At 48.3% G+C, this 27,980-nt stretch overlaps 1 protein-coding gene across 1 annotated transcript in view; it reads left to right on the forward strand.

Moving 5' to 3' along the window:
* Window positions 1-27,980, forward strand: part of AHCY (adenosylhomocysteinase) — a 59,158-nt gene that overhangs the window by 20,617 nt on the left and 10,561 nt on the right. The window contains exons 5-9 of the mRNA XM_034787315.1: window positions 10,205-10,317; window positions 14,224-14,431; window positions 15,276-15,363; window positions 16,323-16,440; window positions 21,481-21,675. Of these exons, the coding sequence (XP_034643206.1) occupies window positions 10,205-10,317; window positions 14,224-14,431; window positions 15,276-15,363; window positions 16,323-16,440; window positions 21,481-21,675 (722 nt within the window). The remainder of the gene's footprint in view (window positions 1-10,204; window positions 10,318-14,223; window positions 14,432-15,275; window positions 15,364-16,322; window positions 16,441-21,480; window positions 21,676-27,980) is intronic.

Below are 27,980 nucleotides of genomic sequence, written 5' to 3' on the forward strand. Positions count from 1 at the left end.
AATACACTGGGTCTAAATCATCCCGCAAGGAGGGATGAACTTGGAGAGCAAACTCAAACAGCTTTTTGTAGGAAACTGGTCAGAGCTGCAGCATTTAGGGCTGTGCACAGGTTATCCTCTAGCTTTAGTTCTAGCCCTTCTGTACGGCTATGTAGAGCAGTGGTTTTCAAACTTTTTTCCTCATGACCCAGTTGAAGAAAATTGTTGATGCCTGTCACCCAACATAATTCTATCTTCTGACTAGAGTTTTCATAAAATCATAATATTGCAATACATTCTAGATTAAACCACTTTACATAACTAACATGAGACACTATCCGTAGTAAGCCTATGGTAAGGAGTGTGGGAGGTGGCCCAGGGTAGGGCAGAGGGTGGAGTGCAGGAGTGAGGGCTCTAGGGTGGAGCTGGGGATGAGGGGTTCAGGGTGCAGGAGGGGGCTAAGGGCTGGGGCAGAGGGTTGGGATGCAGGCGGGGGGGAGGGCTCTGGCTGGTGGTGCAGGCTGTGGGGTGGGACCAGGGATGAGGAGTCTGGGGTGCAGGCAGGCTGCCCCAAGGCTGGGGCCAGAGGACTTCCCCCAGCCCTCTCCCTGCTGGCAGCAGCTAGGTCCGGGGGAGGGGCCTCTCCCTGCCCGGCAGCAGCAAGTGCTGGGACTGGGGGAGAAGCCCGCAGCAATCCTGCAAGCCCTAACTTGCTTCCCTCCTCAGTTCCCGCCCACCCCCTATCTCTCTCCTTTCTAGGTCCCTGCTGCACAGCCCTTTAGAGCTGATGCATGGCAACGATTGTTAGAATTTGAATCAGCAAGGCGACCCAGTGCCTGACTTTCCATGACCCAGTCCTGGGTTGCAACCCGTACTTTGAAAAACACTGATGTAGAGTGCTTCTACAGAAGCTCAGCCACTAGGTGGCTCCCCATCCATTTTCTCTCCAGGCTGCACCAGATGCTTCAACTCCCTGACACCACAATTAAATCCAAGTGCTCTCTGAGAACATGAAAGGATAAGGGTAGCACAGAAAGAAGCCAGGATTCTGATAGCCTTGCTAGTGTGGGAACAGAAATGCTAGGATTAAGGTGTAAGGACATCATAACTGGCGTTGGTGTAGATATGAAGCGAGCTGGCCTCTTTCAGACGAGGTGTACATCAGCCAGAAATCCATAGAAAGAGCGGGAGTTACTCCTTCCACTTCAGCTTTAGTTGGGTCTGGTTTGATGCCAGGGGGTCTAACTTGTGCATCATCTCTGAATTTGAACCTGGGAGAGTCCAAGGCCTCTGCATACACCAGTTTAACTTGCATCATTTTCCAAACTGGTTTAGTGAAATTGTTGCGGATGCTCTGATTTTGGTTAGAGTGGTTTATTTTGGTTTCGCTTATCGCGATTCCTGATCTGTTTAAACTTACTAAAAATAAGTCTAGTTTAAACCAAAACTAGTGTCCATGCAGCCCTTTGCTCCGGTTCAACTAAATGGGTTGAAAATAACACCTGAAGTTAAACTGGTGAAACTTGCTGATATAAATGAGCCATACAGTGGTATACATTTACTTTCTTCTCTTCCCCTCAATGTTTAGTGGACACTGTTTTAGGTTCTTCCTTGATTTAGACTTGTTTGGGCTCTTCCGAGTTTGGTCCTTTCTCCCTGAGGAAAGCATTGGAAACCCATCCCTGTATCATAAATTCTTTGTTGCTCACTGCCTTCCATAACTTTCCTGGTCACTCTTGCTTACCAAATGTGTGTTTAAGCAGGAGTTCCCCATATTTGCATGTTTTCTTTCCATGATCTTCCCGTGAAGTCATGACAGATGAGTCATTGCATTAACATCTCCAACATCATTTATGCAAGGTCGCATCCCTGGAAGCACTTGGGTGTGAGAGCTCTTGTTTGCTGCTCACAAACAGGGAAGAACTAGTAGGGGAAGCAAAAGTGGATGGGAACCTGGGAGGCAGTGACCATGAGATGGTCGAGTTCAGGATCCTGACACAAGGAAGAAAGGAGAGCAGCAGAATATGGACCCTGGACTTCAGAAAAGCAGACTTTGACTCCCTCAGGGAACAGATGGGCAGGATCCCCTGGGAGAATAACATGAAGGGCAAAGGGGTCCAGGAGAGCTGGCTGTATTTTAAAGAATCCTTATTGAGGTTGCAGGAACAAACCATCCCGATGTGTAGAAAGAATAGTAAATATGGCAGGCGACCAGCTTGGCTAAACAGTGAAATCCTTGCTGATCTTAAATGCAAAAAAGAGGCTTATAAGAAGTGGAAGATTGGACAAATGACCAGGGAGGAGTATAAAAATATTGCTCAGGCGTGCAGGAGTGAAATCAGGAAGGCCAAATCACACTTGGAGTTGCAGTTAGCAAGAGATGTTAAGAGTAACAAGAAAGGTTTCTTCAGGTATGTTAGCAACAAGAAGAAAATCAAGGAAAGTGTGGGCCCCTTACTGAATGAGGGAGGCAACCTAGTGACCGACGATGTGGAAAAAGCTAATGTACTCAATGATTTTTTTGCCTCTGTCTTCACGCACAAGGTCAGCTCCCAGATTGCTGCACTGGGCAGTACAGCATGGGGAGAAGGTGACCAGCCCTCTGTGGAGAAAGCAGTGGTTCGGGACTATTTAGAAAAACTGGACGTGCACAAGTCCATGGGGCCGGATGCGCTGCATCCGAGGGTGCTAAAGGAGTTGGCGGGTGAGATTGCAGAGCCATTAGCCATTATTTTTGAAAACTCATGGCGATCGGGGGAGGTCCCAGATGACTGGAAAAAGGCTAATGTAGTGCCCATCTTTAAAAAAGGGAAGAAGGAGGATCCGGGGAACTACAGGCCAGTCAGCCTCACCTCAGTCCCTGGAAAAATTATGGAGCAGGTCCTCAAGGAATCAATTATGAAACATTTAGAGGAGAGGAAAGTGATCAGGAACAGTCAGCATGGATTCACGAAGGGGAAGTCGTGCCTGACTAACCTAATTGCCTTCTATGATGAGATAACTGGCTCTGTGGATGAGGGGAAAGCAGTGGATGTGTTATTTCTTGACTTTAGCAAAGCTTTTGATACGGTCTCCCACAGTATTCTTGCCACCAAGTTAAAGAAGTATGGGCTGGATGAATGGACTGTAAGGTGGATAGAAAGCTGGCTAGATCGTCGGGCTCAACGGGTAGTGATCAATGGCTCCATGTCTAGTTGGCAGCCGGTTTCAAGTGGAGTGCCCCAAGGGTCGGTCCTGGGGCCGGTTTTGTTTAATATCTTTATTAATGATCTGGAGGATGGTGTGGACTGCACTCTCAGCAAGTTTGCAGATGACACTAAACTAGGAGGCGTGGTAGATACACTAGAGGGTAGGGATCGGATACAGAGGGACCTAGACAAATTAGAGGATTGGGCAGAAAAAAACCTGATGAGGTTCAACAAGGACAAGTGCAGAGTCCTGCACTTAGGACGGAAGAATCCCATGCACTGCTACAGACTAGGGACCGAATGGCTAGGTAGCAGTTCTGCTGAAAAGGACCTAGGGGTCACAGTGGACGAGAAGCTGGATATGAGTCAACAGTGTGCTCTTGTTGCCAAGAAGGCTAACGGCATTTTGGGCTGTATAAGTAGGGGCATTGCCAGCAGATCGAGGAACGTGATCGTTCCCCTTTATTCGACATTGGTGAGGCCTCATCTGGAATACTGTGTCCAGTTTTGGGCCCCACACTACAAGAAGGATGTGGAAAAATTGGAAAGAGTCCAGCGGAGGGCAACAAAAATGATTAGGGGTCTGGAGCACATGACTTATGAGGAGAGGCTGAGGGAACTGGGATTGTTTAGTCTCCAGAAGAGAAGAATGAGGGGGGATTTGATAGCAGCCTTCAACTACCTGAAGGGGGGTTCCAAAGAGGATGGAGCTTGGCTGTTCTCAGTGGTGGCAGATGACAGAACAAGGAGCAATGGTCTCAAGTTGCAGTGGGGGAGGTCCAGGTTGGATATCAGGAAAAACTATTTCACTAGGAGGGTGGTGAAACACTGGAATGCGTTACCTAGGGAGGTGGTGGAGTCTCCTTCCTTGGAGGTTTTTAAGGCCCGGCTTGACAAAGCCCTGGCTGGGATGATTTAGCTGGGAATTGGTCCTGCTTTGAGCAGGGGGTTGGACTAGATGACCTCTTGAGGTCCCTTCCAACTCTGATATTCTATGATTCTATGATTCTATGATTCTATTCCATCATACGTGCGAGTGGGTTCCTGAAGCCATTTGGCAAAGTCTTGAACTTTTTTGCACAAACATTTGTGTATTTTTGGCACAACCCCCCCCATCTCCCCCCCTCTTCCCCCCTGCAAAAAGAGAAAAGTCCCTCTGCACAGGATCCCTAGAGGGCAGCATTGCACTTCCCATTGCTGTCTGCTGAGCTGTGGCTCAGACTAAGGTTCAGGTAGGGCTGCCTCCTGTCTTGATTGATATGAATTCCTCGTGATTGCAGGGAGGGGGAAGTCTGCAAGGCATTTTAATGTTATGCAATTTCACTTCCATTTGCGGCAGAAACGAGGGCTGTGAAAAATTTGATTTGTTGGCAGAATTTTCCACTTCATAAGGTACATGCCTATTAAGCTGTTGGGTTTCCTTCTTTTGAAGAGGGGGAATACTCCAGGGAATAGCTGACCTCACAGTTTTTGTAACAGGTGTTCCACAGATGTTGGGGCGAGGAGAAGACCAATTGCTGCTGGTCTAAAGTACAGTGCCAGCAATTGAGCTATGTATCATTGACTTCATCCCCCCTTAAAGAGAACCACATGGAGATGTTGCATATAAACACTAGGTTCTTCTACATGAAGGGTGCCTCATTTAACTCAAGTCTGTTGGGAATTCTCTAGGATTCTTCTTTACCTCCTTTTCCTGACACATCCCTGCTCTCTCCTCCCCTCTCCGCCTGGCTCGGGTTCAGCTGGTCTTGTGTGACTGGCCCCTCTTTCATTGAAGCATGTCTGAGTGGCAAAGGAAGATGCTCTTGTGCGGATCTGCACAATGTACTGAGAGCGAATGCTCATTGTGGCACTGCCAGGGAGTGGACTTGAGGGGACAGTTGTTGTTGTTTTCAGCCTGAGTGAAGAAACAGCCAAGCTCAAGGATCCTAGCAGAGCCCCGGGGGCATGGGCAGCGGATCATAGGCAGGGGGAGGCCATGCTTCCCCAAACAGCCTAGCGTGGCCCCGCCCATGCTCCACCAGGCCCCCTCCTGCCTGCTGCTCTCTTCTGTGGCTGAGAGGCTGGGGCCGGCAGGCTGGGGGCCGTGACGTGCAAGACCACACTAGGGCCGGGGGCGCTCCGGCTGTGCCACCCACCTGCCCAGCGCTGGGGCTGGGAGCGCTCCGGCTGCGTTGTCCGTTGGGGCCAGTGGCCGCAGGGGAGAGTGGAGTGCTCCAGGCTTCGGCGGGGGAACAGAAGTGGCAGGGCCTCGGGCAGAGAGTGAGGGGCCGAGGGCTAGCCTCCCCCAACAGTGCATTCACCTGCCGCCCATGCCATTGGGATATCTGAGCTCCTTCACAGGTGAGCCATGCCCTGAAAGCCCAAGAGGGCTTAGCCTGAGGAGCCCAGCAAAGCCCATGGATGTATTTGGACCCCCACGAGGGGGAGCCCAGAGAACATCTGAGACCGTATTGTGAGCGTTTCCACGATAGACTGTGAACGGAGTTCCCTGTGGGCGGAGCTGGGAAGAGTATCTTCCAGGAGCCTGGCGGGCGGGCTGGCTGCAGCTGCTGTTGGAGCCACTCCAAGCTGTGCCTTCCAGGAGCCAGAGAAGCGTCCCTGGCCTATCTTTCCCAGGGCTGAGTGCCGCACTTCTGCTGCTCCCGCCACTTGCCCCCTCGCATTGTGATCTCTGCCCGGAATACTCTGTGCTCTCACTAATCCAGTGAACCTCCCACACTCAGCTTCTGTGGGGAGCTGAACGTGAGCAAAGCCCATCGCTCCATCCTGGCGGCCTGACAGCTCATTAGCTTTACCCCACTCCTTGTGTTGCATTTACGCCACTGCTCCCGATTGCCAGGACCTTGCTCCACTTGCCATCCAAGGGGATTGAAGAGGCTGTCTTTTCAAAGGTAAGTGTCTGTGCTGCTCTGTAAATCTGTCATGGCTGGTCCCTGGGCCTCAGGATAAGCAATGGTCAAAGCACAGTTTCTTTCATGGGTCAGCAGCAGTCATATTGACTGTCTACAGTTCCATGCTCTGCTTGGGCGATGTATTCATTTAGATGGAATAAATGTGCCAAACCTAACCAAGTCACTATTCTTTTCCCAGGCACTAGTGGTTTGTCAATCTCACTTCACAGAATTCCTTTTCCCCAGGGTTTTAGAACATCACAATAATAAAAAAAAAAAAAACCTCCCACGGGTTTGAAATTAGCTTGAAATTTCAAATTAAAAACTGAGCCTTGTGGTAAAACTTCCAAAAGTGCCTCTGTGTCTTAAGAGCCCAAGTCTCATTGACTTTCAATGAAACTTAAGCTCCTAAGTGACTTAGGTGCATTTGGAAATGTTCTGCTTTGTGGCTCATAGGGCCTGCTGGTGTTGATCTTTAAACTGGTCTTGTGAATTTGGGTATAATTCCAAAGGATCTGATGTTTAGTGAGGTAGCTAAAGTCTGTAGGGAAAGAAAAGGCCACTCTGGTTCTGGCACATGTGAACTCAATTATTTCTACTGAGGAAACATGAGTAGTGACCCATTCATTGATTTGAATCGTGTGTTAAGGATGTGTTGGAATATTTAGCACTTGCATAGCACTTTATCCCTTCAAAGACCTTGAACCAATCCTTAAAAACACCACTATGAGACATGTCTTCCTCTTTGCACAGGCGAAAACTGAGGTTAGGTGTCTAGAGCATGACCACTGAATTGGTGACGAAACAAGTTATAACCTGGGTGTTCCTGATTCCCAGGCCCCTGCCAGTCCACTTGAGTAGAGTTTTCAAACTTTGGGCCGTGAGGAGGGTATCAGAGGGGCATAAGGACCTGACTGGTGCTGGGTAGATCCCCATGCTAAGAAAACCTGAAATAAAACAATAAACCCCTGACCCGCCGGGTCACGGTGCTTCTTGGGTTTGGACTGGCTGCCCCTCCGTCATCATGATGGTGGTGTAGCCAGGCCGAACCTGAGCAGTGCTGCGCCCCTGTATGCTTGGAATGGGGAGCCCAGCCCAGCCCCTAGGACACAGGAGCTGTTGTCTGGGAGTGAGTGCAGGGTGGGCTCGTTCTCCAGCTCCCACTACCTACCAGGACCTCTCCTCACCAGGCCTGGGCGGGCTTGCTGTTACCCTCCCCACCCCCAGAAGGACCTTGTGACACTTACTTGGAGGGGGGATGCATGTAGGACAAGAATTTCTAAATGGGGGAGGGGAGACAACAAAAACTTCAGACCATACGATCTTCATCAGAAAGCTGCCTGAGTGTTGCAGGCTCGCTTCTCATGGCTTTGTATATACACCAGAGTGCATGTGAGGCTGTCCCTCTTGCCAGCCAGCTACTGGTTTGATTAATTGCGTAAGAGGGGCCAGGTTATTTTCCTATAGAATGGAGATGTTCTTTGGACAGCACTTGCCAGCGTGACCCTGTTACCACTAATGCCTAAGCACGGTCCCACGGCGGGCGAACATGTTTGCTGCCCTGGGGAGCAATTTGAGATCAACGTGTTGAAATTTAATCCCAGTGAGTTAAGTGAATCCAGATTTCTTTCCCAGAGTGAACTTCAGCTAGGAAAACAGGTCCCATCCTTCAGCCTTTCAAAATAACTCAGTCTGACTCCGGGCTTCATTTCCTCAAGAATCCTGCTCTTTAAAGCCATTTCTGTGAATGCTACATGTGAATGTTCTCTAGTTTTTGGTCCCCTCCCATATGGAAAACTTAAAGGAGCAATAAAAGCTGTTCCTTATTGTCCCATAGTTAAGGCTACGATTTAGTCATGGGTATTTTTAGTATAAGTCATGGACAGATCACGGGCAATAAACAAAAATTCATGCACCTGTGACCTCTCCATGACTTTATATATAAATACCCCTCACTAAATCTTAAGGGGGCGCTGCTGGGGGTGGGGGACAGGGCTGGGGCTGCCTGGGGAAGTGGCTGCACTGCATGCCCGGGAACCGTTGCTCGGACGGTCCAAAGGGCTGGCTGCCCAGGGCCGCCCGAGCAGCGGCCGGAGTGGCTGGCTGCGGGGCTGGCGTGGCTGGCCTCAGGGCCACCTGAGCATCTGACCCGGAACCAGCTGCTTGGGCAGCCCTGGGGTCAGCCACATTGGCCTCTGCAGAAATCACGGAGGTCGCGGAAAGTCACGGAATCCGTGTTTGTCATGCAGGTCGCGGCAGTCACGGAGACCTACCCATAGTACATTTTCATCACCTGGGCCTGCTGACAACGTCACTCATGTCCTGAATCAGATTATTGGCCACTTGGTGGCCAAAAGGAAGGGTGATTCAGGTGCTAGTCTGGGACTCCCAAGACCTGGGTTCAGTTCCCTTTTCTGCCCCAGCCTTCTTGTGTGGCCTTGGCCAAGTCACTTAGGCTTTGTCCACACTGGCAAGTGAAAGACAAAACTCTTGTTGTTCTGAGGTGTTAAAAAGAAAAAAAAAAAAACCACCACTACCCCCAAAAGACAAAAGTTTTGCCGACGACAAGTGCTGGTGTGACTAGCACTTTGTTGGCAGGAGCTAACGCTGCTCATTGCGGGTCGAAGTTTTTTGTTGGCAGGAGAGCTCTCTCCTGCCTACAGACAGCGGCTACACTGCGTCTTGTAGTGGCACAGCTGTGTCGCTAAAAGCTGCGTAGTGTATACATAGCCTTAGTCTCTTTGGTGCTCAGTTCCCAAACTGTCAACTGGGGGTCAAAGAACTTTCCTACCTCACGTGGCTGTTGTGAGGATAAATACATAAAGCCTGTGGGGTGCTCAGATACCATGGTGATGGTGTAGAAGTACCTTCAGTACATAGTGCCTGTCTCTGTTACACCACTGATCTGCCCCAACTCCCCTGCAGGAAGATAAGGCTCCAGAGACATGGAGGTATTTGTGTTTGGAGAGATGGCAGGGGCAACTCTAAAGAGGGAGGTGTCTTGAGCAGCTTTCTTAGTGCAGGCTATCCATTATTCCATGTACTTAGAAGCTCACCTGGGATGCTTACAGCCAGGTTAACGTAGATCTGGCCAAAAAAGGAAAGACTATTTTGCAAAGAAACTTTTAAAGAAACAAAAAAAAAGTTTTCACTTGAAATATTTTTGTGAAACTGTTTTTATGACACTTCATAAATGAAACTTTGCAAAAAGGTTTCAAAATGTTTTTTAAATAGCTAAATGCAAGGTGGTTGGTTTCTTTTCTTGTAAACTTGCATTTTGGCTGGAAAAAAGTTTCAATAGAAAAATTTCCACCAGCTTCTAGTTAACTTGCTCCTCCTGATACTTCATGTATGTGTTAGTCCTTTTTCACAAGGTAGGGCTGTCCAATATGTGAAATCATTTTCTTTTCCCCTAGAACTCCTGCCTGCTGTTTTAGTTGGGTATGGTACTCTTCTTCACTTTCTGTCTTAAAGGGTGCAATGTTACTATGATAAGTTAAACAGCTGCCATGTTCCAACCCAGAGGTGGTTCCATTTCAGTGGTGGGTAAAGGGGTTTGTGCATGTAGGGTTTATAAAATACTGTAGGATGAATTATATGAAATGTATGATATTGGCAATTGGGAGGTCTGGTAGCTGAAGTGCAGGACTGGAAGGCTGGAGAACTGGGTTCTACTCTTAGCTCTGCCACAAACTCCCTGTGACGCCTTGGGTAAGTCATGTAATTGTTGCGTGCCTCCGTTTCCATATCTGTAAACCGGGGATAATGCCTCAGAGGGGGGTTGAGACTAAAGTCATTAATGCTTCTGCAGCTGCTTGAGATCCCTGGCTGGCATCTGCAAAGTTATTTTGGGGGCATTTGGGGAGCTGTGACTTTCTCAAGCTATTTTCTTGGTAACTTCTTTATGTGCTAAAAATGCTGCTGCCCCCTGAAGACCGTACTGAAGCTGTTTACATTGGGAGAGGATCAGGTAAACACAGGGATGTAAAGCTGGAGTTTAAAGACCCAAACAGTCCCATAGGAGAGGGGTTCTTGTCTCTTCCTCCTCCCCACTGGCAGAATTCTTCCAGAGGCCACTCTGGGCCCCACCACAGTATCTGGACATTTCAGTTTACAACATGGCTCTTCTGGTCTCGCCTGCAGGAATTAAAGGCATCTCGGAGGAGACAACTACCGGGGTTCACAACCTGTATAAGATGAAAGCCAATGGGAGCCTGAAAGTGCCAGCCATCAACGTCAATGATTCTGTCACCAAGGTAACGCAGCAAGCGCTCTGCTGCTCCCCCCCCCCCCCCCCCCTTCCATTGACATACAATCTGCTAGTGCCACGGCACTCTGCTGCTCTGCACTGCATCTGGGTGCGTGCTATGCTAGATCACTCGCAGACTGGAGCTGGTTGTTCTCAGGCCTGGTGGCTAATAAATCTTGACATGGGGTAGGTGGGCTGAGGCTGTGGAAGGGACCTGGGAAATGTCGGAGTTAATGCAGTGTGGCATCTTAATGGACTTTTCTGTGTTTTTTGCAACTTCAAAAAAATTGTGGTGCAGAATAAAGCACCAGTGCCTTGCCTGTGTCCCAAGAATTTGCATTCCTCCATATTTATTTGTATTACAGCAGCACGCAAAGTTGTCAGCGGAATTCAGGGCTCCATTATGCTAGTCCCTGTGCCAACACACAGTGAGAGACCGTCCTGGCCCTGAAGAGCTCACAGTCTAAACCAGTGGTTCTCAGCCTGTGGGCTGCTTGTGGCCCAATCAGCACACAGCTGCGGCCTGTGTGACATCCTTAGGCCCATACAGATAGTGTATATAAATTGTGGATGTGGCCCACATAACACAGAGAGCTGCATATGTGGCCCACAGTGGCAAACAGGTTGAGAACCACTGATCTAAACAGACAGGACAGATAAAGGGTGGGAGGGAAAACCGAGATGTAGAAGTCAAGAGACTTGTGTAAGGTGTCACTGTACCTCAGTGGAGGAGCTGAGGTTAAAACCCAGGTCTTCCTACTCCCAGTCCAGTGCCAGCTCCACTAGACCACCTTGCTGTCTGTCTCCTGCCTACTGCCATGGACCTCTCAAAGGAGAGTCACTTGCCCAAGCTCAGGGTTGGGCAAGGGAGTTGAGCTGTCCTGCCATTCCTGGAAGTGATGTTGGGTTGAGGGGTGAGTGCATGTTGCTTCACTTCTTGCTGAATTGTGGCGGTGACTCTAGAGGGAGGCGGGGAACTTGGGGCCAGTTTTTCAAAGGTATTTAAGTACCTAAAGATGCAGGTAGGCGTCTAGTGGGGTTTTCAAAAGCGCCTAGGTGCTGAACTCCCATTGAAATCAGAAGTGAGGTGCATTAGGCACCTGAATACCTTTGAAAATCTTGCCCTTACTGATTTTCTGTCCCAGTGTGGAAAGCAACAGAGGGTCCTGTGGTACCTTTAAGACTAACAGAAGTATTGCAGCATAAGCTGCAATAAGCTTTCGTGGGTGAATGCCCACTTCATCAGACGCAAGTGACTCTTGCGTCTGATGAAGTGGGCATTCACCCATGAAAGCTTATGCTGCAATACTTCTGTTAGTCTTAAAGGTGCCACAGGACCCTCTGTTGCTTTTTACCGATTCAGACGAACACGGCTACCCCTCTGATACTTGTCCCAGTGTGGGTGTTTGCAGGGCAGAGAATCTTTGACTTGTAGCTTGTCCATGAGAAATGGCGCTGCCCAGTGCCACACTGCATGTCAGCACCGCTCTACCCGTTGGGATGTGTCGCTGGGTCCCCATCTGTGCCTCTGCCCTTGGAAGGGAGAAGCTTCTCATTGGGCTCAGGAGAGTTTGACAAACAGGTTTTTGTACTAGCCACGTAGATTTGGTTTCCCTAGGGAGTTTCTTCTCCCACTGTCCAGACTGAATTGCTGCCATCTAAGGTGGCTGAACTGGGACCTCAACTTGCTGTCTTATGGGGCATTAAGTCCCTCTTCCCTTAACTATTTCTTGGCCTACTTTCTCTCCACTCTCCCAACTGAAGAACAGCCTCCATCAGCCTGGTGACCACAAAGGACTGGCCGGAGCGACTGCAGCCCCAGCGGTTAACCGGATAAACGATATAATTTTAATCATTTAACCGATTAACTTTTTAAAACAATATTTACATCCCTAGCTGGGTGTGAGACTCTACTAGAGGGAGACAAAGATCCACACTCTGCCAGAGTGGGTTAGTCTATGTCATCTGAATTGCTCAATTCCATGCCGTTTGTTCACAGCTATTCACTGTAACATTCTGAGCAGGAAGATCTTGCCACAGTAAGCTACAGACAGTCCTTAACTTTTACTTAGTCTTATTCCAGACAAAAATAAAACTGAGACTTGGCATTTGCCTTTCAGCACAATGTTCCTCTGATATAGTGAATAGCTGGCAGTGTCTGCCATATCTAAGGCTGCAAGATAGTTTCCATCCTAAAATGCTGTGCTGCTTTAGATTTATCTCTTGATTTTATTCTGCTAACAGCCCTGTTAACAGTCATGTCTGTTCCCTGTGGTTTATAATGCCTATACATTAAATTGTGAGATCATAGTTCGTATGTTGAAGGTAAGTTGAGATCTAAGGTGACAAGGCACAATAATAGTGCAGTATTTGGTACACAGTATGTGATTCCCCCACATGATGCGCACACACAAAGGGGCCAAGCTAGAGGTGTGTATTCAGGTGTGTACTCCTCTTTGAGGAGATGCAGCTTTTACAACTGAATACACACCTCTAGCTTGGCCCCTTTGGGTGGTTCTTGCCATTCAACCTTACCACTGCATTCTGGTTCCCTGCTGGTGTTATTGAGGGCAGGCTTGGAGACTGGAGTTTCCTTGTTCTCGTTGGCTCTATCTTCTTGTCTGTGATCTCGTTATTCATGTCCTGTAAAGCAAAGCAAAACTTCGGCAGCCAGAGTCTTTCCTGGCGTCCTGTAATTTCTCAAACTGAGATCTATAATTTTTTTAGGGCCCAGATTAAGTTTCACATCTCCCCTGCCAAAACAGAGCCAGAGGGTGGGGAGAAAAAGGTAAAGTGCATAAAGAGGGAAAGACATTTCAGCGAGAAATGCCCACTCGGCTCAGGAGGATAAAAACATGGAATGCCATTATGTTTGGCTTCTGTTTCTTAGCAGAGTTTTGAATTCAGGGTTGGGCTGCTTACAGCCAAGATACCTATGTCACTGTAAGGCAAGAGTGAGAGAAATGAAATCCAGGGTTCCTTGCTTTGAATGCATGATACCTTGGAACAGTTTTACTCTGATTGTCCTTGACTGAGTATCCACTGAGGTGACTATATGGAACTTCAGCTGATTGCAGATGGTGGGGGAGCGGTGACTGGAATGTACCTTGCGAGCTTTGGGACTGGTGGCTTGGAATCCTGGAGTTATGCATGCAGGCAGTTGGCTGCTTGTCACTTCTAGAGAGCGCACACACACGCATTCCCTAAAGATACTGCTGCAAAGATAGCAGAGTTAGAAGTATCTGCACGCATGCTAGCCATAGGTGCTGGAACTACACGGGGGTGCTGCAGCACCCCCTGGCTTGAAGTGTTTTTCATTATAATATAGGCTTTACAGTTTGGTTCAATGGCTCTCAGCACCCCTACTATAAAAATTGTTCTAGCACCCCTGACGCTAACGATCTTGTTACTGCTGCCTGTTCAGTATCCATCCGTGATGTTTGGAACAGTCCGTAGGTTTCTGTAGCAAATGTTTAACATGGAATCTGAGCGAACAGCAGCTCCCTGCTGGGTACGTATGAGACACGACTCCTGCTATCCATGCCCCTGTATGTGACAGGCTCCCATGCTTTATTCTGTTGTTGGTCACTTAGTAATCCCAGGGAGGCTGTTTTCAGGAGCCCAAGAACTAGCCAACAGGTGAATACACACATGAAATGCCTCCTGGATGAGGAGGGTTCTGACAACAGATGTCTGCTATAGCCATCTGGGCCAGGTTCAAAAGCCAGTGAAAGGAATGCAGCCAAACCCATGTTCAGTTAGACCTATCTTGCACTGATGTGGTTAAAGGCATTTAGCCGACTGTCAGCCTCACGGTATTTGATAAGTTCATCTAGGTTCTCTATAAATAGGAAGCATGCGTGTCTCCTAGCGTTTGCTTCAGCTCTTCTGAAACGGCTGCTTTCCTCCCCAGAGTAAATTCGATAACCTTTACGGTTGCCGAGAGTCCCTTATTGATGGCATTAAACGTGCCACGGATGTCATGATTGCTGGGAAAGTGGCCATCGTGGCAGGCTACGGTGATGTCGGCAAAGGTTGTGCTCAAGCCTTGAGAAACTTTGGAGCCAGGGTCATCATCACGGAAATTGATCCAATCAACGCGTTGCAGGCAGCCATGGAAGGTGAGCAGCTGCAGATTGTCGGGGTGGGGGATTCGGAACTTGGTGTATACATTGGTGGGCTCTGTAGTCTGTTGTAGAGTACTAAGTGATGTTAATCACTAGGAAGATGAATAGCCCTAGTCCTTTGATAGAGGCAACTCCTCCAGTGTGATGGTGCCCATAGTGGACTGTTCCCTTCTGACTGTAGGGAGAGGAGTCATTAATGGCTTAAACTACATACTCCTGTTGGGATGCTTGATGTTATCCTCTCCAAATAGCTACCTGGATTTGAGGTTGCACCATAGTTGAAACATTTGGAGTAGGCCCTCTCTGCTTCGTGGTGCTGTAGCCCACTTTCTGAACAGGTATTGAGCTGGCTCCTTCTGCTCAGACTTCCATCCTGGGTTAAGACTTCAAGGGACTCTCTCCACTTGAGAATACCAAGCATCCACCTCCGTTATGCTCTAGGCTGCTTAAGGAATGTGAAGCCCTTTGTGAAGCCCTGCTTGAGAGAGTGACAAGGAAGCAAATCAGACTCCATGATCCCTGGCTGTTACACGTGCAGTCACCCCACTTCCATACATGAGTCCATGCACACGCAGGGCTTTGTGCTGTCACGAATGTGGAGCCTGCAAATATTGCAAGTGCATCTTCCTTTGAGAATGTGGCCCAATGAGGCATTATGTCAATAATGGCATCGCACGGACACTCGGGATGAAAGACTAACAGGTGGGGGACGACTGCGTCTTGTGCTGGAGTTTCTGTTTAGTATCAGAACTGGGCCTCTTCCCTTCATTTGCTGGTGTTGGCTGGGAAAGGAGGCTCTTGCCAGGACAGAGAATGACAATTTTCTTTTGACCTTCAGGTTATGAGGTTACGACCATGGAAGAGGCTTGCAAAGAAGGGAACATCTTTGTCACCACCACGGGATGCACTGATATCGTGCAGGGCAGGTACTGTCCATCCCCTGGCTGAATGCAGACTGACTGGTGTTCAGATATTGACATGACTCTGCTTGGCAGCACAGTGTGGGTTCGTGCACTGGCTTTCAGCTCTGCGGGGCTGGATTTTGTTCACAGGTGGTCAGGATTTTGGTCTCCAATAGAGATTTTTGTACATCCCAATCATGCTTTCTTTCGGGGTGCAAGAGGGGAGGGCTGTGTGGTCTGCGGTGAGGGGCATTGGTGGAGCCATAGGGAACACTGGAATGGAATAACAGGGAGTGCTGGGGGTTGGTGGTGAGGGACACTGGCAGAGATTGGGGGGAGGGAGGGAATCCAGGACCAGAATAACAGGAGGGGTGTGCAAGTCAAAACTGAGGCACACAGGCAGAGCTGGGGGAGGAAGCTGGGCCAGAACCTCAGGCTTAAGTTTGACTCTCGCTGCTACTCTTGCCCCCAACGTTAGGAGAGACATGATTGATTCTGTTGAAGGTTTGCCATTTGAAGGTGTTGCTCTAGTGATGGCCCAGGGGAACTTTCTGCCTGTCACAGGATCTTGCCATGGCTCTCAGGAGAGAGATTCCATTTGTGAGCTAATGAAACAAGCTCATCGCCCCTATCATGCCTGACAAATACCCTGGTGGCCCCTCCCCTCAAGCCCCAGCTTGCAGTCCCTCCATCCGGAGCAGTCCTACTGCCCTCTTGTTGCTCTTGTGCCTGTGAATATTGACATCATAAGGTAAAATTGACAAGGGGTGGTTGATAAGGTGTTGAGGTGACTCCCCCACCCAAGCTTCTTTCAAGGTTCTACTCTTGGGCCAGTGGCATCCTGTGGGGACCCATCTTCTCAGGATTCACCTGTCGTTCCCCCTTTCTCCCTGCGTGACGCTGCACTGCTAGCCAGCGTGGGTGGAGTGGAACATCACCCTCCGATGCCCTGCTCCGTGACAGAGCCTGGTTTCTCGTTGCAGACACTTCGAGCAGATGAAGGACGATTCCATTGTATGTAACATCGGCCACTTTGATGTGGAAGTTGATGTGAAGTGGCTAAACGATAACGCGATGGAGACGGTGAATGTTAAGCCCCAGGTGAGTCGGCCCTCAGCAGGACCTAGTGTGAGGGAGAGGCAGCTAATCCGAATCAATGTCCCATGCATAGGAGGGCTGATTCCCCCTCAGACACTCTCCATAACTGGAGACCCCCAGCCTTGCTGCTTGCTGTTGGAAACATGAACAGGTTCTCCTTTCTTCTGTACCAGATCAACAGGCCGAAGAAATGATGCACAGCTGTATTGCCTGGCATTTGGAATGATGGGTACCCATTAGACTAGGGCCATCTTTGGCTTGGAAGCCATAGCTTGGCTTGTTCTCTGTATTGTGACCACCTTGGAAAAGGGAGACCCAGAACTTACAATGGTGCTAGTGTAGGCTGTGAACTGGATAAAGACCATTCGTTACAGGAGGCAACTTCGATAATGTCGGGAGAAAATGAGCTTGGAAAGATGTTTATTTGCAGTGCCATCATGGGGCATTGTCTCTGGCTCCTGGCCTGGCTCACTTCTCGAAAGCAGGCTGGGTCCTCCAGTAGAGCTGGTGGTTTGGAGACTAGGACAAATGGCATTTAACCTTCCTCTGGGCTCCTGTGGATGAGGCCTCTGAGGTTGTCTTGAGGCTAAGCTAATGGTTAGCTTGGCTGCTGGGATCCAGCCAGGTCATCGCCTGCCGTGCTGACCTGCCGGGCGTGAGACGTACTGGGAGCATCCATTCTGATCATTTGGAGAGCCCTCTCCAGAGTAAGCAGCCAGGGGTCAGCAGCACCTGGCAGGGACTGGCCCTTTGTGGTTGGACTCTGTGTGCTGGCTGAGCTCGGTGCAAAGAGGAGGCAGGAGAATGGAGGAAAAATGAAAACTTGACTCAGGATCTATCAGGGTCCCCAGTAACCCCTGAATAGAGAGTGAGTTGGCAAAATGGAAGGCTAAAAGGAATGTGGTGTCAGTGCACTCGGGTGGATTCTCCAGATAGACTGGAACCAGCTGGGGGCCTCTTTGCCAACAAGTCAAATACAGAGTTGCCTCTTTCTTGAGCTTCCTGTCAGTCACAACCAACCGGTCTCCGTGTCTTTCCTTTTCCATCCAGGCCAATGAGGAAAATTCAGCAGAAGAGACTGTCAGTGATTCTAGAAGCCCCCTCTTGGCCCCAGAGCTCTGGCTCCCCAGCCGATTGAGCTGTCTTTGCCACTTCCATATCTCCTTCCTGAGTAGAAACATCCGAGTCATATGCTGCCCATGCTCCATCCCTGCCGTATCTGAGCGCCCTGACAGAGCTCTCTGTCAGGGCAGCCTGGACGTTGAGCAGAGCAACTAAGAATGAAAGGCTGTTCCACAAAAGTAATTGAAACCTTTTCAGTGTTGAGAAAGAAAAGCCAGAGGGATTGGGAAGGAAATCTGACTTAATATCCTCAAACTTCAGTCCCAGGGCAGGGTGGCAGAAGGCATCAAGCAGAGATCTGCAGAAATCCCTCAAATTGTCCTCATGTCAGTTGAAAGATAGCTCCTAGAAAGCATTTTTCAGCTGTTTTCTCAAATAGTAAACTAACTCTAGGAGAATTTCTTTCCTCCGTATGTCAAGAATGCCCCAAGGGCAACAGCGCTGAGTAGTCTCCACGAAATGCATGGAACAGCTCCCTGGCACTTAACTGTGGTCCTGGATGCAATTAACTAAACCACTATGTGTACCATGGATGCTTATTCTTCGATTTCCCTGTTCTTATCTATCAAAGTAACGTTTCTAGTAGCCATCTCTTCTGCACGCAGTGTGTATGGCCGTGCGGCATTGTTCTGCCCCAAACCTAAACATTCCCAGGAAAATCTCTGGTCACCACTGCATGTCCTTGGTACAGCCAAGACTTACCTGGCAAGAATCTGGGCATTTAGAAGTCTCTACAGCTCTACCACCTAACAGATAAAAGGCATTTAAAAGCACTGATTTAGGTGGCTAAAGTGCAATATAAAAGCGTAGAAAGTGTAAGAGCAAAATGCTACAGGAAAGGTCAAAAACTCTAGAATAAAGGCATCATCTGTCTCTTGGCCCACAATCATTTCAGTCCAAGGTAGCAACTTGGCCAACTACTCACCTATTCACTTAGAGTGCCTGGCAAATGAGCCTCGGGGTATAGCCTGTAAATATTCAAGGCCATCTCTTTGGTTTCACAGTTGTCAAATCTTGATTTTGGAGTTGAGCCTGCACAAGACACATATTTTGGCACCCAGGAAAGAGGTGTGTCTCATCTTGCTGCTGTGACTCGCCTGTTAATTGCAGAGCTATCTACGCTGCTGTACTCTATAGGTAGAGTTGTTCATGGGCAGTTGATAAGTTGTGTTTCTAATGTTAGCTCAGGTGTGGTTCTGCTCTTGGTGCATTCCCATTGGACTGCTTTCCTTTTGCTTGGTGACTGACATGTCTGGTCCCGCCACCTCAAGCTGCAGAGCAAAAGGAAAACCCAATGGTAGGCAAGATGAACTTGGACACTCAGAGGAGAGAAGTTGCCATGTATCCAATCTATTTTCAGATGGAGAAAAGCAATTTTAAAAGCCAGAAAATCCAGAGTGAAGCTCCTTCACAGAAAGTTTTGTTTAGGAGAGCTTGGCTAGGTCTCTAAGGAAAGGGGCTCTCGCAGCCAGAGCTGAAGACTCATGAACGGAGCCCAGTAGTAATATTGCAGTAACTGTTGCCGGCTCCACCCTGTTGCTGCAGTTTCCCAAGGCTGTGGCCTGGATCCTATGCCAGGTGCTATAGGAGCCTGCAGGCCAGTGACGGATTGCTTGGCTGACCATTCTTGCTGCAGTGCCATTGGAGCGTAGAGTGGCCGCTCGGAGATGGTGGTGAAGAATGTGATAAATCTGTGTTTTCAATTAGCTAACTTGGAATGCTTTAGGGCGAGATCTTTACAAATGCTCAGCTCCTCTGAAATCGTGCCCTTTAGTGCCTGAGATAAATCACTTTGCCTCTTTGCCAAGTTCTTCTGACATGCTGTCCCTATTAAAGCCAGAGGAATGTACAGCCATGGGGCTACATCCGTCTTTGTACTTAACAGTTTCCTGTAGCTTCTGCCTGGCACCAGGATGGGAAGTGCCAAAAGAGATCCTTTTCTCTGCACTACAGCAGTTTGTAAACGGTTCCCTTCTGTTGGCCACTTCGCATGAGTGCGTCACAGATCATCTCTTCTCCCTTCTCACCCCCATATTTCACTCCAGGAAGGGCTCTGCACACCAGTGATGGCCCACGAATTACACCTGGAGAACTACCGTCCCAAAAGGAACATTGCAACTATGCATTAGAGGAGGGTTTATCAAACATCATTGCACCATGACCCCCTTCCGACAACAAAAATTACAAGACTCCAGGAAGGGGGACCAAAGCCTGAGCCCCAAAGCTTGAGGGCTTCAGCCCTGGGCGCTGCGGCTTGGACTTTGGCTTCAGCCCCAGGCCCCAGCAAATTTAATGACAGTCCGGGTGACCCATTAAAATGGGGTCGTGACCCAGTTTGGGGTCCCGATCCACAGTTTGAGAACCGCTGCATTAGAGAACTGCCTTGCTAATTCCACCCAGCCTAACTGGAGTAGGAAGGTAGATTTATGGCCAGTCTGTTTAGGGCTTCTGTTTGAGGGAGTTACATTTACTTTACACACAAACCATGCTGAAAATAAATGACACAGAAGCATTGAAGTGGGAATATCTCTAGTATTTAAGCACAGCCAGAGAATGCCCTAGCTACATGACTATTTTCCAGTAAGGTTTTTAGTGCGACCTGTGGAATTCTTTGTATAAAAAGGGAGAGACTGTGTTAGTTTAAATTTGGTGCAAAGTTTATATTTTGTACAAACAAGCTTTTTTTAAAATCTCAATAGAAATATTTCTTCAAATTTTAAAAATCCCCCTGAGAACAGTTGTGTTAAGATTAACTCTGCGCCTTACAAGGCCTGAAACTCAAATATGGTAGTGCTCAGATCAAAATGGAAAGTGTTCTATGTGCAAACTGAGGGAAAGGCAAAGATTTAAAAAAGCGTAAATATCAAGAAACTGTGTTTTGTCTTTCACTTTTGAATAACTTAAGATATTAATAGCCTAGGCAAAGACCTATAATGTGACAGTGTCCCTCCAAACATGTGACATAAATAAATACCAAAGATCCAATCTATTCTGTAATAACTCAGCAGAAGGCCTGAGCAGTGACACCAGTATAACTGAGATCCAGAATTGGTCAGGATTCCACTGTTGGCTTTAATGGAATAAGTTCCCAGATGTGGTAAAGCAATAGGAAAAAGGGGCAAACGTGTCATGCAGAAATGAATAGCAGGACTAGCCTGTGCCCTAGATGCCTGAATAAACTGTCGTGCGGCACCTAGTAAAACTGTTGCATTGAGAAGCACGTGACAAATATACGAGTCCTGGATTTTGCCCATTCTTTTCGGGATAGGCTCAGAGACCCTATTTGTCATCTCAGTCAATCTTACATTGCTGTTCGCTCCTCTCGGCAGATGAACTTGCAAGATCACTTGTTTCTGCGGAGAGACTTGTGGCAGACCACATCATCTAATTGAAAGCTGCCCCTCGGTGGGGTGGGGGGTTCGGAAAGCAAAACCAATTGCATTAGCAATCTAAAATAGAACTGCCTTCTTGTCTATGTAGTGAGACGTGTGATGGGGAGGGAGGGCAGACTAGGTGTATGCAGGCGGTCTTGACACACTACATAGATGCATCTGTTCGGTTGCATGCAGAGAATCACTCTGGCTCTGACACACGTCAGATGTGTGCTGTTAGGTAGCCCAGAGTAGTCCCCCTCCAATGGCAGTAGACCTGCAGAAACCCGGGGGCTGGATAAATGATCGACTCAAAGTCAATCCAAATGAGCAGCAGCTGCTAGGTTCCATGTTGGGTGAGATCAGCCTACAGAGAGACAAATGTTTTGACTTGGACGGTGTGTGGTGTCAAGCTCAATTACAATCAAAGTTTAAGTTGCATATTAACTGCTGGTCATCTGTGCAGGATGGATGGGACTGCCAGACTTTGGGTGGAATACGCTGCCTCCATGCTCTTGTCTCATTGGTGTTTGTTTTGTTTCCCGTGAAGGTGGACCGATATACATTGAAGAACGGCCGCCACATCATACTTCTAGCAGAAGGCCGACTCGTCAACTTGGGCTGTGCCATGGGTCACCCCAGCTTTGTTATGAGCAACTCCTTCACCAATCAGGTGTTGGCACAGATTGAGCTGTGGACCAATACTGACAAGTATCCCGTGGGAGTCCATATGCTGCCAAAGAAGGTGCGTTAGGGTGCAATGTTTTAATCTTATTTCCATATACTTGCACAGATGAACCCAACACAGTCCTTCAGATAGACATGTAAGTAACCTAAGCTTAGAGCACTAAAGTCCAACTTCGGCATGTGTTCATTCAGAAGCTGACAAAATGGCCGTACAAAGCAGAAGGTGGATGAGACCTCTCCTGGGCCTGGCGAGTGCAAGGTTGTTCCATAGTACGTCTTCCAGTCTTGGGTAATTTTCAGTGAAATCACCAAACCTGTAGGCTTTACACACTTTCCTTGGGAGGCCATTGCCCAATCTACCAGCTCACTGTTAGGGAGATTTCCCCTCCCTAAAGCTTGCCTCCTTTTCCTCTCTTTAATATTATCCAGTTAGGCCTAACTACAACTAGAGCTAGTGTGACATTTTTCAAACCTTTTGGCACCAAAAACACACATTTAAAAACGAAACTTCCACAAAAACTTTTCAGATGTATGAAACTTCAGTTGCAATATTTCTACATTTTTGGTGCTTTGCTTTTTGCAAATGTTTTCACAGTGGTGGGTTTTGGATTTTTTAAAAAGCAAATTGAAAAATTATTTGCTGTTGTAACTTTTGATTGGGAGCTGGCTGTGACATGTCATGTGGTATCCTGACTGTTGGGTAGGATACACTCACTCCAGCTGTCTGTCTCACCGGGGGTGGGGGTTGTCTCTGATTTGGACAGCTTTCAGGGTTTGGAAACTTCAAAACTTTGTGTGTGACATTTCTGTAAAGAAAAGGAAAAATGTCAACTCTCTTCTCTGACCTAGTTTTGCCATGTGACCTTGGGTAACCTCTGCCTTTCCCCAGCGGTTAAATGGGAGCAATGTAACCCTCTCTCACAGATATTGAGGCTAAGTTAATGTTGATTGGGATCCTTAGAAACAAGTTGCCTTGTGATGTCAGTGTTTCTATTACCTGAAGCAGTGAACAATCTGATAAAATGGATCTATCAGGAGACAGACATCTCGTTTACATATGGCATCTTACCTATGAACAAGCTAATTCTTTTATCAGGTATTTGCTTATAGAAGCTTCATTGCATCAGCGTGTGTTTGGATATAAGGGTGCTAAACATACACCACTGAAGTAGGGCTGCTCTTGTAGCCAGCATGTTGCTCACAACAGAGTTGGACCGGAACTTGGGACAGGAACACTGCGGGTCACACTGTGGTTTAAATCCATGGCCTGTATTTTGGGGCTGGAGTGTGAGATACCTTGGGAGCTGGCTCATGTAGAATTGTTCATGCTGTACACGTCAAGGTGTTCGTAGCATGTTCTTCCTGTGCCTGCCCAGCTTTGGTGGCTAGTGGAGCAGGGGTATGTCTCTGGCTTCATCCCAGACTCTCCCCTATCCCTTTGATGGCTAGTGGTGCGAGTTTGTGATTGCAGCTGGCACCTATGAGGAGCAGGATGGGGAAGGGAGAGGGAAAGCTTCCAACTCCCACCCCCCCCCCCCCCTTGCGCACCTGAGCAGAGCCGGCCACAATCTGGTCCTAATTGCCTAAATGTCCCCACATCTCTGCAGACACTCTGGATTTGCTACAAATCCTGCTTGATTTTTCTCTTTTAAACTTAAAATGATCAGTGGATTCTTTGTTCTTGGTGGGAGGAGGAATCTGGATCGTGTCATAACTTTACAAAAGAAACTGTCGTCTGGTCTCAATTTTCGGAAACAAGCCTGCAAATTAGGCGAGATGGTCGTTGTTTGAGAAGGATTCTGCTGTTAAGTCCCTGTACCTTTGAAATGTGGCCAGATCCCGAAGTGATAATGCGAAAAGGTTTTTCCTTTGGTCAATAGATTAAACAGATATGGAATTGTTTATGAAGGGTTGGCCGAAGGACTTCTAAGCTCCCACTGCCACTTGTTAAAATGAGCCAGAAAGGTGTTTTTGGAGGAGATTTGTGGGGATCAATCATGCCAAAGAGTGGGGGAATGCGTCTCTGCCATTCCTCGGGGGGGGGGGGGAACCGTTATATGAAGTCATTCAATGGCTATGCTACTTTAATGCCGCCCCTCAACACACAGCTTCAAGCCCCCTGTAATACTATTCCTAGTAATAAAACCCAGAAAAACCAATTGAATAAGGGAGATGATCCGCAATCTAACCACTTACTAAGCCAAGCACAGTTCATTTTATATATGTCAGATGGGACTAATTTGCATCAATGTTTGATTTAGGGAAGTGCCTGGTACCAGAAACCCCAGTTTAAAAATGTGGCATTTGGTAGTGGAAGGTTTTCAAGAAAGTTAATGGGAGTTGGCATTAATGTGCCAGCACAGAAGAAAGATGTAGGTAAAATTAAAGTATTACCAATAGAAACATTGGAAAGATTTGTATGGACTATCTAGTGCATGTTTGTTTGTTTGAATTTCTGTGTGTAATCAACAAATGTACTCTCCCATCCAGAGAGAACTTTTCTGTTAGCTTGTTCAGATTTTTAAAAATATCCCTTTTGTGATCGTTGCAAGAGAGGGCAGACTTTTTATATCTCGGCTGGTAACATGATGATATTTTGCAAGTGTGTCTTTATCTAGTGGGGGTGCATCAGTTCCCCTAGAATAACTTGAAATCAACACTTTCAAATCTAACCTTGAATGTGAACCTTAACCTGTCTGCTTGCAATCGGGCAAGGAGCCTGCTCTAACAAGGGCTGTGTGCCAATTGTTGTTCTTTGAGGAGTGTGCCTGTGGGTGCTCCACTTTAGGTGTTTGTGCGCCTCTGCGCTTCTAGTTGGAGATTTGCAGTAGCAGTGCCCAGTTGGCTGGGCACGCAAGGCAGCCATCTTGCACTGCTCCGAATGGCTACCCAGCGCGCACAGCCAACCGCCCCCCAGTTCCTTCTCTACCGCCGTTGGCTTTGGTCGGAGCAACAGCAGCGCCCTCAAAACCTTGCTATTCCTTTAGTTCAACCCTCGTAGTTTTATCCTTCTTCATTTACTTCTTCCTTCGTTTTTTCTCTATTTGAGGGGGGAAAAAAAACAACCTTTTTTCTTTTTTTCCCTACTGATGTGGCCATCTGCCTCACAGCCCAGAGGCATGTGGAAGGGACTGTTCCCATTCCTTCTTTGTGAACAGCCTCTCTGGCATGCCTGGTTCTCCAGGTTTTAAATGCTGTCTGACCTGTAGACTGTCAATACCAGATGGTCATTCACAGTGTGTCAGTTGTCTTGGAGAGAGACAATCGCACAGAAGTGCCACCACTGCAAAGAGCTGACAGCGAGGACTAGAAAAGCTAGGGATCTCCAATTAAAACTTACGATGCTGGAGAAATCCCTCCGACCTGCTTCTGATCCTGAGCTCAGGACCCCTCCCCACCAGCACTCACCCGCGGCTGCGTCAGACATGGGATCCTCTTCAAAAACAGCTGCCAAGGACCCAGTCCCACAGAAAGCCACAAAAAAGTGGTCTCACTCCTCCTCGCCTCAGCGAGAATCTCCTCAGAATAGGCAATCTCCGACCACCAAATCTGCCCCGGTACCATCGGCACCCAGAGGCATCGGGACCGTCTGGCACTGGGATGGCCTGAGGAGCAAAAGACCCCCTGCGGCCTAGCTCTAAGGCAGGCTACCTCGGCACCAAACAGCGCAATGGCGTCATTTGTTGCACCAATACATTGCAGCAAGTCTATGGCACTGGCAGCAATCACAATGATTTCTAATCAAAGCCTGCCTCCTCCATTGGCACTGAGCTTCTCCATGCCGCAGCTGTTTATTAGCCAGGCAGACCTCTTCATCACGTCCACTCCAGGAACGCCTCTCTTTGGTACTGACGGTACCCCAGCCAGGCCAGGGCCAAGCCTGACTAATACCCCTGCTGGCTCAGCACCATCTCTCTCCAGCAATGATGAGGCGGAAGTGGGGGCAGGAATGTGCACCCCTTGCCCAAACCTAGACCCTCATGACACCAGCCCATAGCGTGGCATCCTCCGCAATGGGTGGCCCCTCCTATGGTCCTCCCACCAAACTGGCCATATTGGGACTCATGGGCATTATACAGAACCCAGAACATGCAGCCTCAAACCCATCCAGGTCCAGAACACCCAAGATCACAGCGATCACCTTCCCCTTCTGCCCCAACCTCCCCAGAAGCTCACGAGGAGGAAGCAGAAGCAATTGAAGAGCCTCTACAGGGTGGCACCGTCCCACCCACCCACATCGCCTCTTCGTATCCTGATGAAGCAATAATGCCGCCTCCTCCTCCCACATCAGGTGATGACTTCCAGGAATTATTTAAACAAGTGGCTGACTCTCTCAACATTTCCTTGGTATAGCTGCCAGAGACACAGCATAAGTTGATGGATAGTCTCCGTACATCTCCTGCCAAGATTGCACTATGCATCAATGTGGCCATCATGGACTCGGCAAAAGCTGTCTGGCAGATGCCAGTTGCAGCTTCACCTTCTTGTAAAAGATCAGGCAAGAAGTACTATGTCCCAGCTAAGGGAGCCAAGTTTTTGTTCACCCACTGCACCCCTAATACATTAGTGATGGAGGCAGTTAATCAAAGGGGAAAGCAACATCTGGCTAAGACCACCCCTTCTGATAAAGATTGGAAACGCCCAGCCCTCTTTGGCAGGAAGGCCTATTCCTCGGCAACCCTCCAGTTTCGCATAGCAAACTATTCTGCATTACTGACCAAGTGCACACACAACGTTTTTGCACAAATGACAACTTTTATTGAATATCTTCCAACAGATAAAAAAGAACAATATAAATCTACCATAATAGAAGGGCTCCCTCATTGCCAGAATGGCCTTACAGGCTTCCTTGGACTCTGCTGACATGTTGGCCCGCTCCATTGCCACATGCATAGTCATGCAGAGGGCGTGCTGGCTCCACCTTCCAGGCTTCCCCAAGTTCAGGTGACAGTAGAGGACTTACCTTTCAAAGGTCAAAAACTGTTTGCGGAAGGCAGCCTTACACACTTTCAGGGATTCCTGTGCCACATTGTAAACCCTGGGAATATATGCCCCTGGGAACAAAAAGAAACAGGGCAGATTTTATATCCAGTGCTTCCGCACTACCCTGTATACCCAACCTCAGAGTCATTATAACCAGCGCCACAAACAACGTCAGACGAGACGCCGACAAGTCCCAGAGCAGTCAGCAATTTCTCAACCATCCACTTCCAGACAAGCATTTTGAAGTGTTGGTCAAGGGCACAAGAGCCCCACCACTACCACAGTCACTCATAACGTCCTGCCCATTTGGGGACTATCTAACACCCTTCTACTTGGTCTGGGCAACCATTACATTAGACAAGTGGGTTCTGGAAATTATCCGCAAGGGCTATTCTGTCTCTTTTACCTCTATCCCGCCTACCTACCCCCTTACCCGTCCCTCTTCAGGGACCCATCTCACAACCATCTATTACAGCAGGGAGTAAACCACCTCCTACAACTAGGTGCTGTAGAACCCGTACCTGCCAAGGACAGGGGGAGCGGGTTTTATTTACGCTACTTTCTCACCCAGAAGAAAACAGGCGGATGGAGGCCCATCTTGGACTTGCACAAGTTAAACAAGTTTGTCAGAACACAGCGCTTCAAGATAACCCTAGCAACCATAATCCCGGCATTGGAGAAAGGAGATTAGCTCTCGACCTACAAGACATCTATTTCCACATCACTATTCATCCGGCACACAGAAGGTTCCTCCGATTCATGCTCGGGAACCTCCACTACCAGTACTGAGTGCTCCCATTTGGATTATCCACAGCTCCACGGGTATTCTCCAAAGTCCCCGCCATTGTTGATCACCCCTTCGCAGACAGGGTGTGATAATATTTCCCTACCTACACAACTGCCTCCTAAAAGCTTGCACGTACCAGGCTGCAGTCAACGCCCTTCGCATCACTACTACTCTGTTTACAAAATGAGGGTTACATATCAACTTTCAGAAATGCACCCTAATTCCAACCCAACAATTGGACTTTATAGGGGTAGACCTAGACTGCACCACGGCATCGGCATGACTGCCTCGACAACACTTTGTTACCTTAACTAACCTCATTACAATGATAAAAAAACAGCCCACAAACGTCTGCCAGAATATACCTACAACTCCTAGGGCACATGTCCTCCACCACGTATGTTCTAAAGCACGCCAGGCTTCGTATGAGGTGACTACAAACTTGGCTTCGTACTGGTTATACTCCCCACAAGCACTCCATCCACAGATGACTGACAATGCCCAGCAGGGTAAAAGACTCACTCACGTGGTGGACTAAACAAACAAATGTTTGTACAGATGTTCCGTTCCAATGACACACCCCATCGGGAACT

This window comes from Trachemys scripta, chromosome 12 (assembly GCF_013100865.1).
Source record: "Trachemys scripta elegans isolate TJP31775 chromosome 12, CAS_Tse_1.0, whole genome shotgun sequence".
NCBI classification, from domain to species: Eukaryota; Metazoa; Chordata; order Testudines; family Emydidae; genus Trachemys; species Trachemys scripta.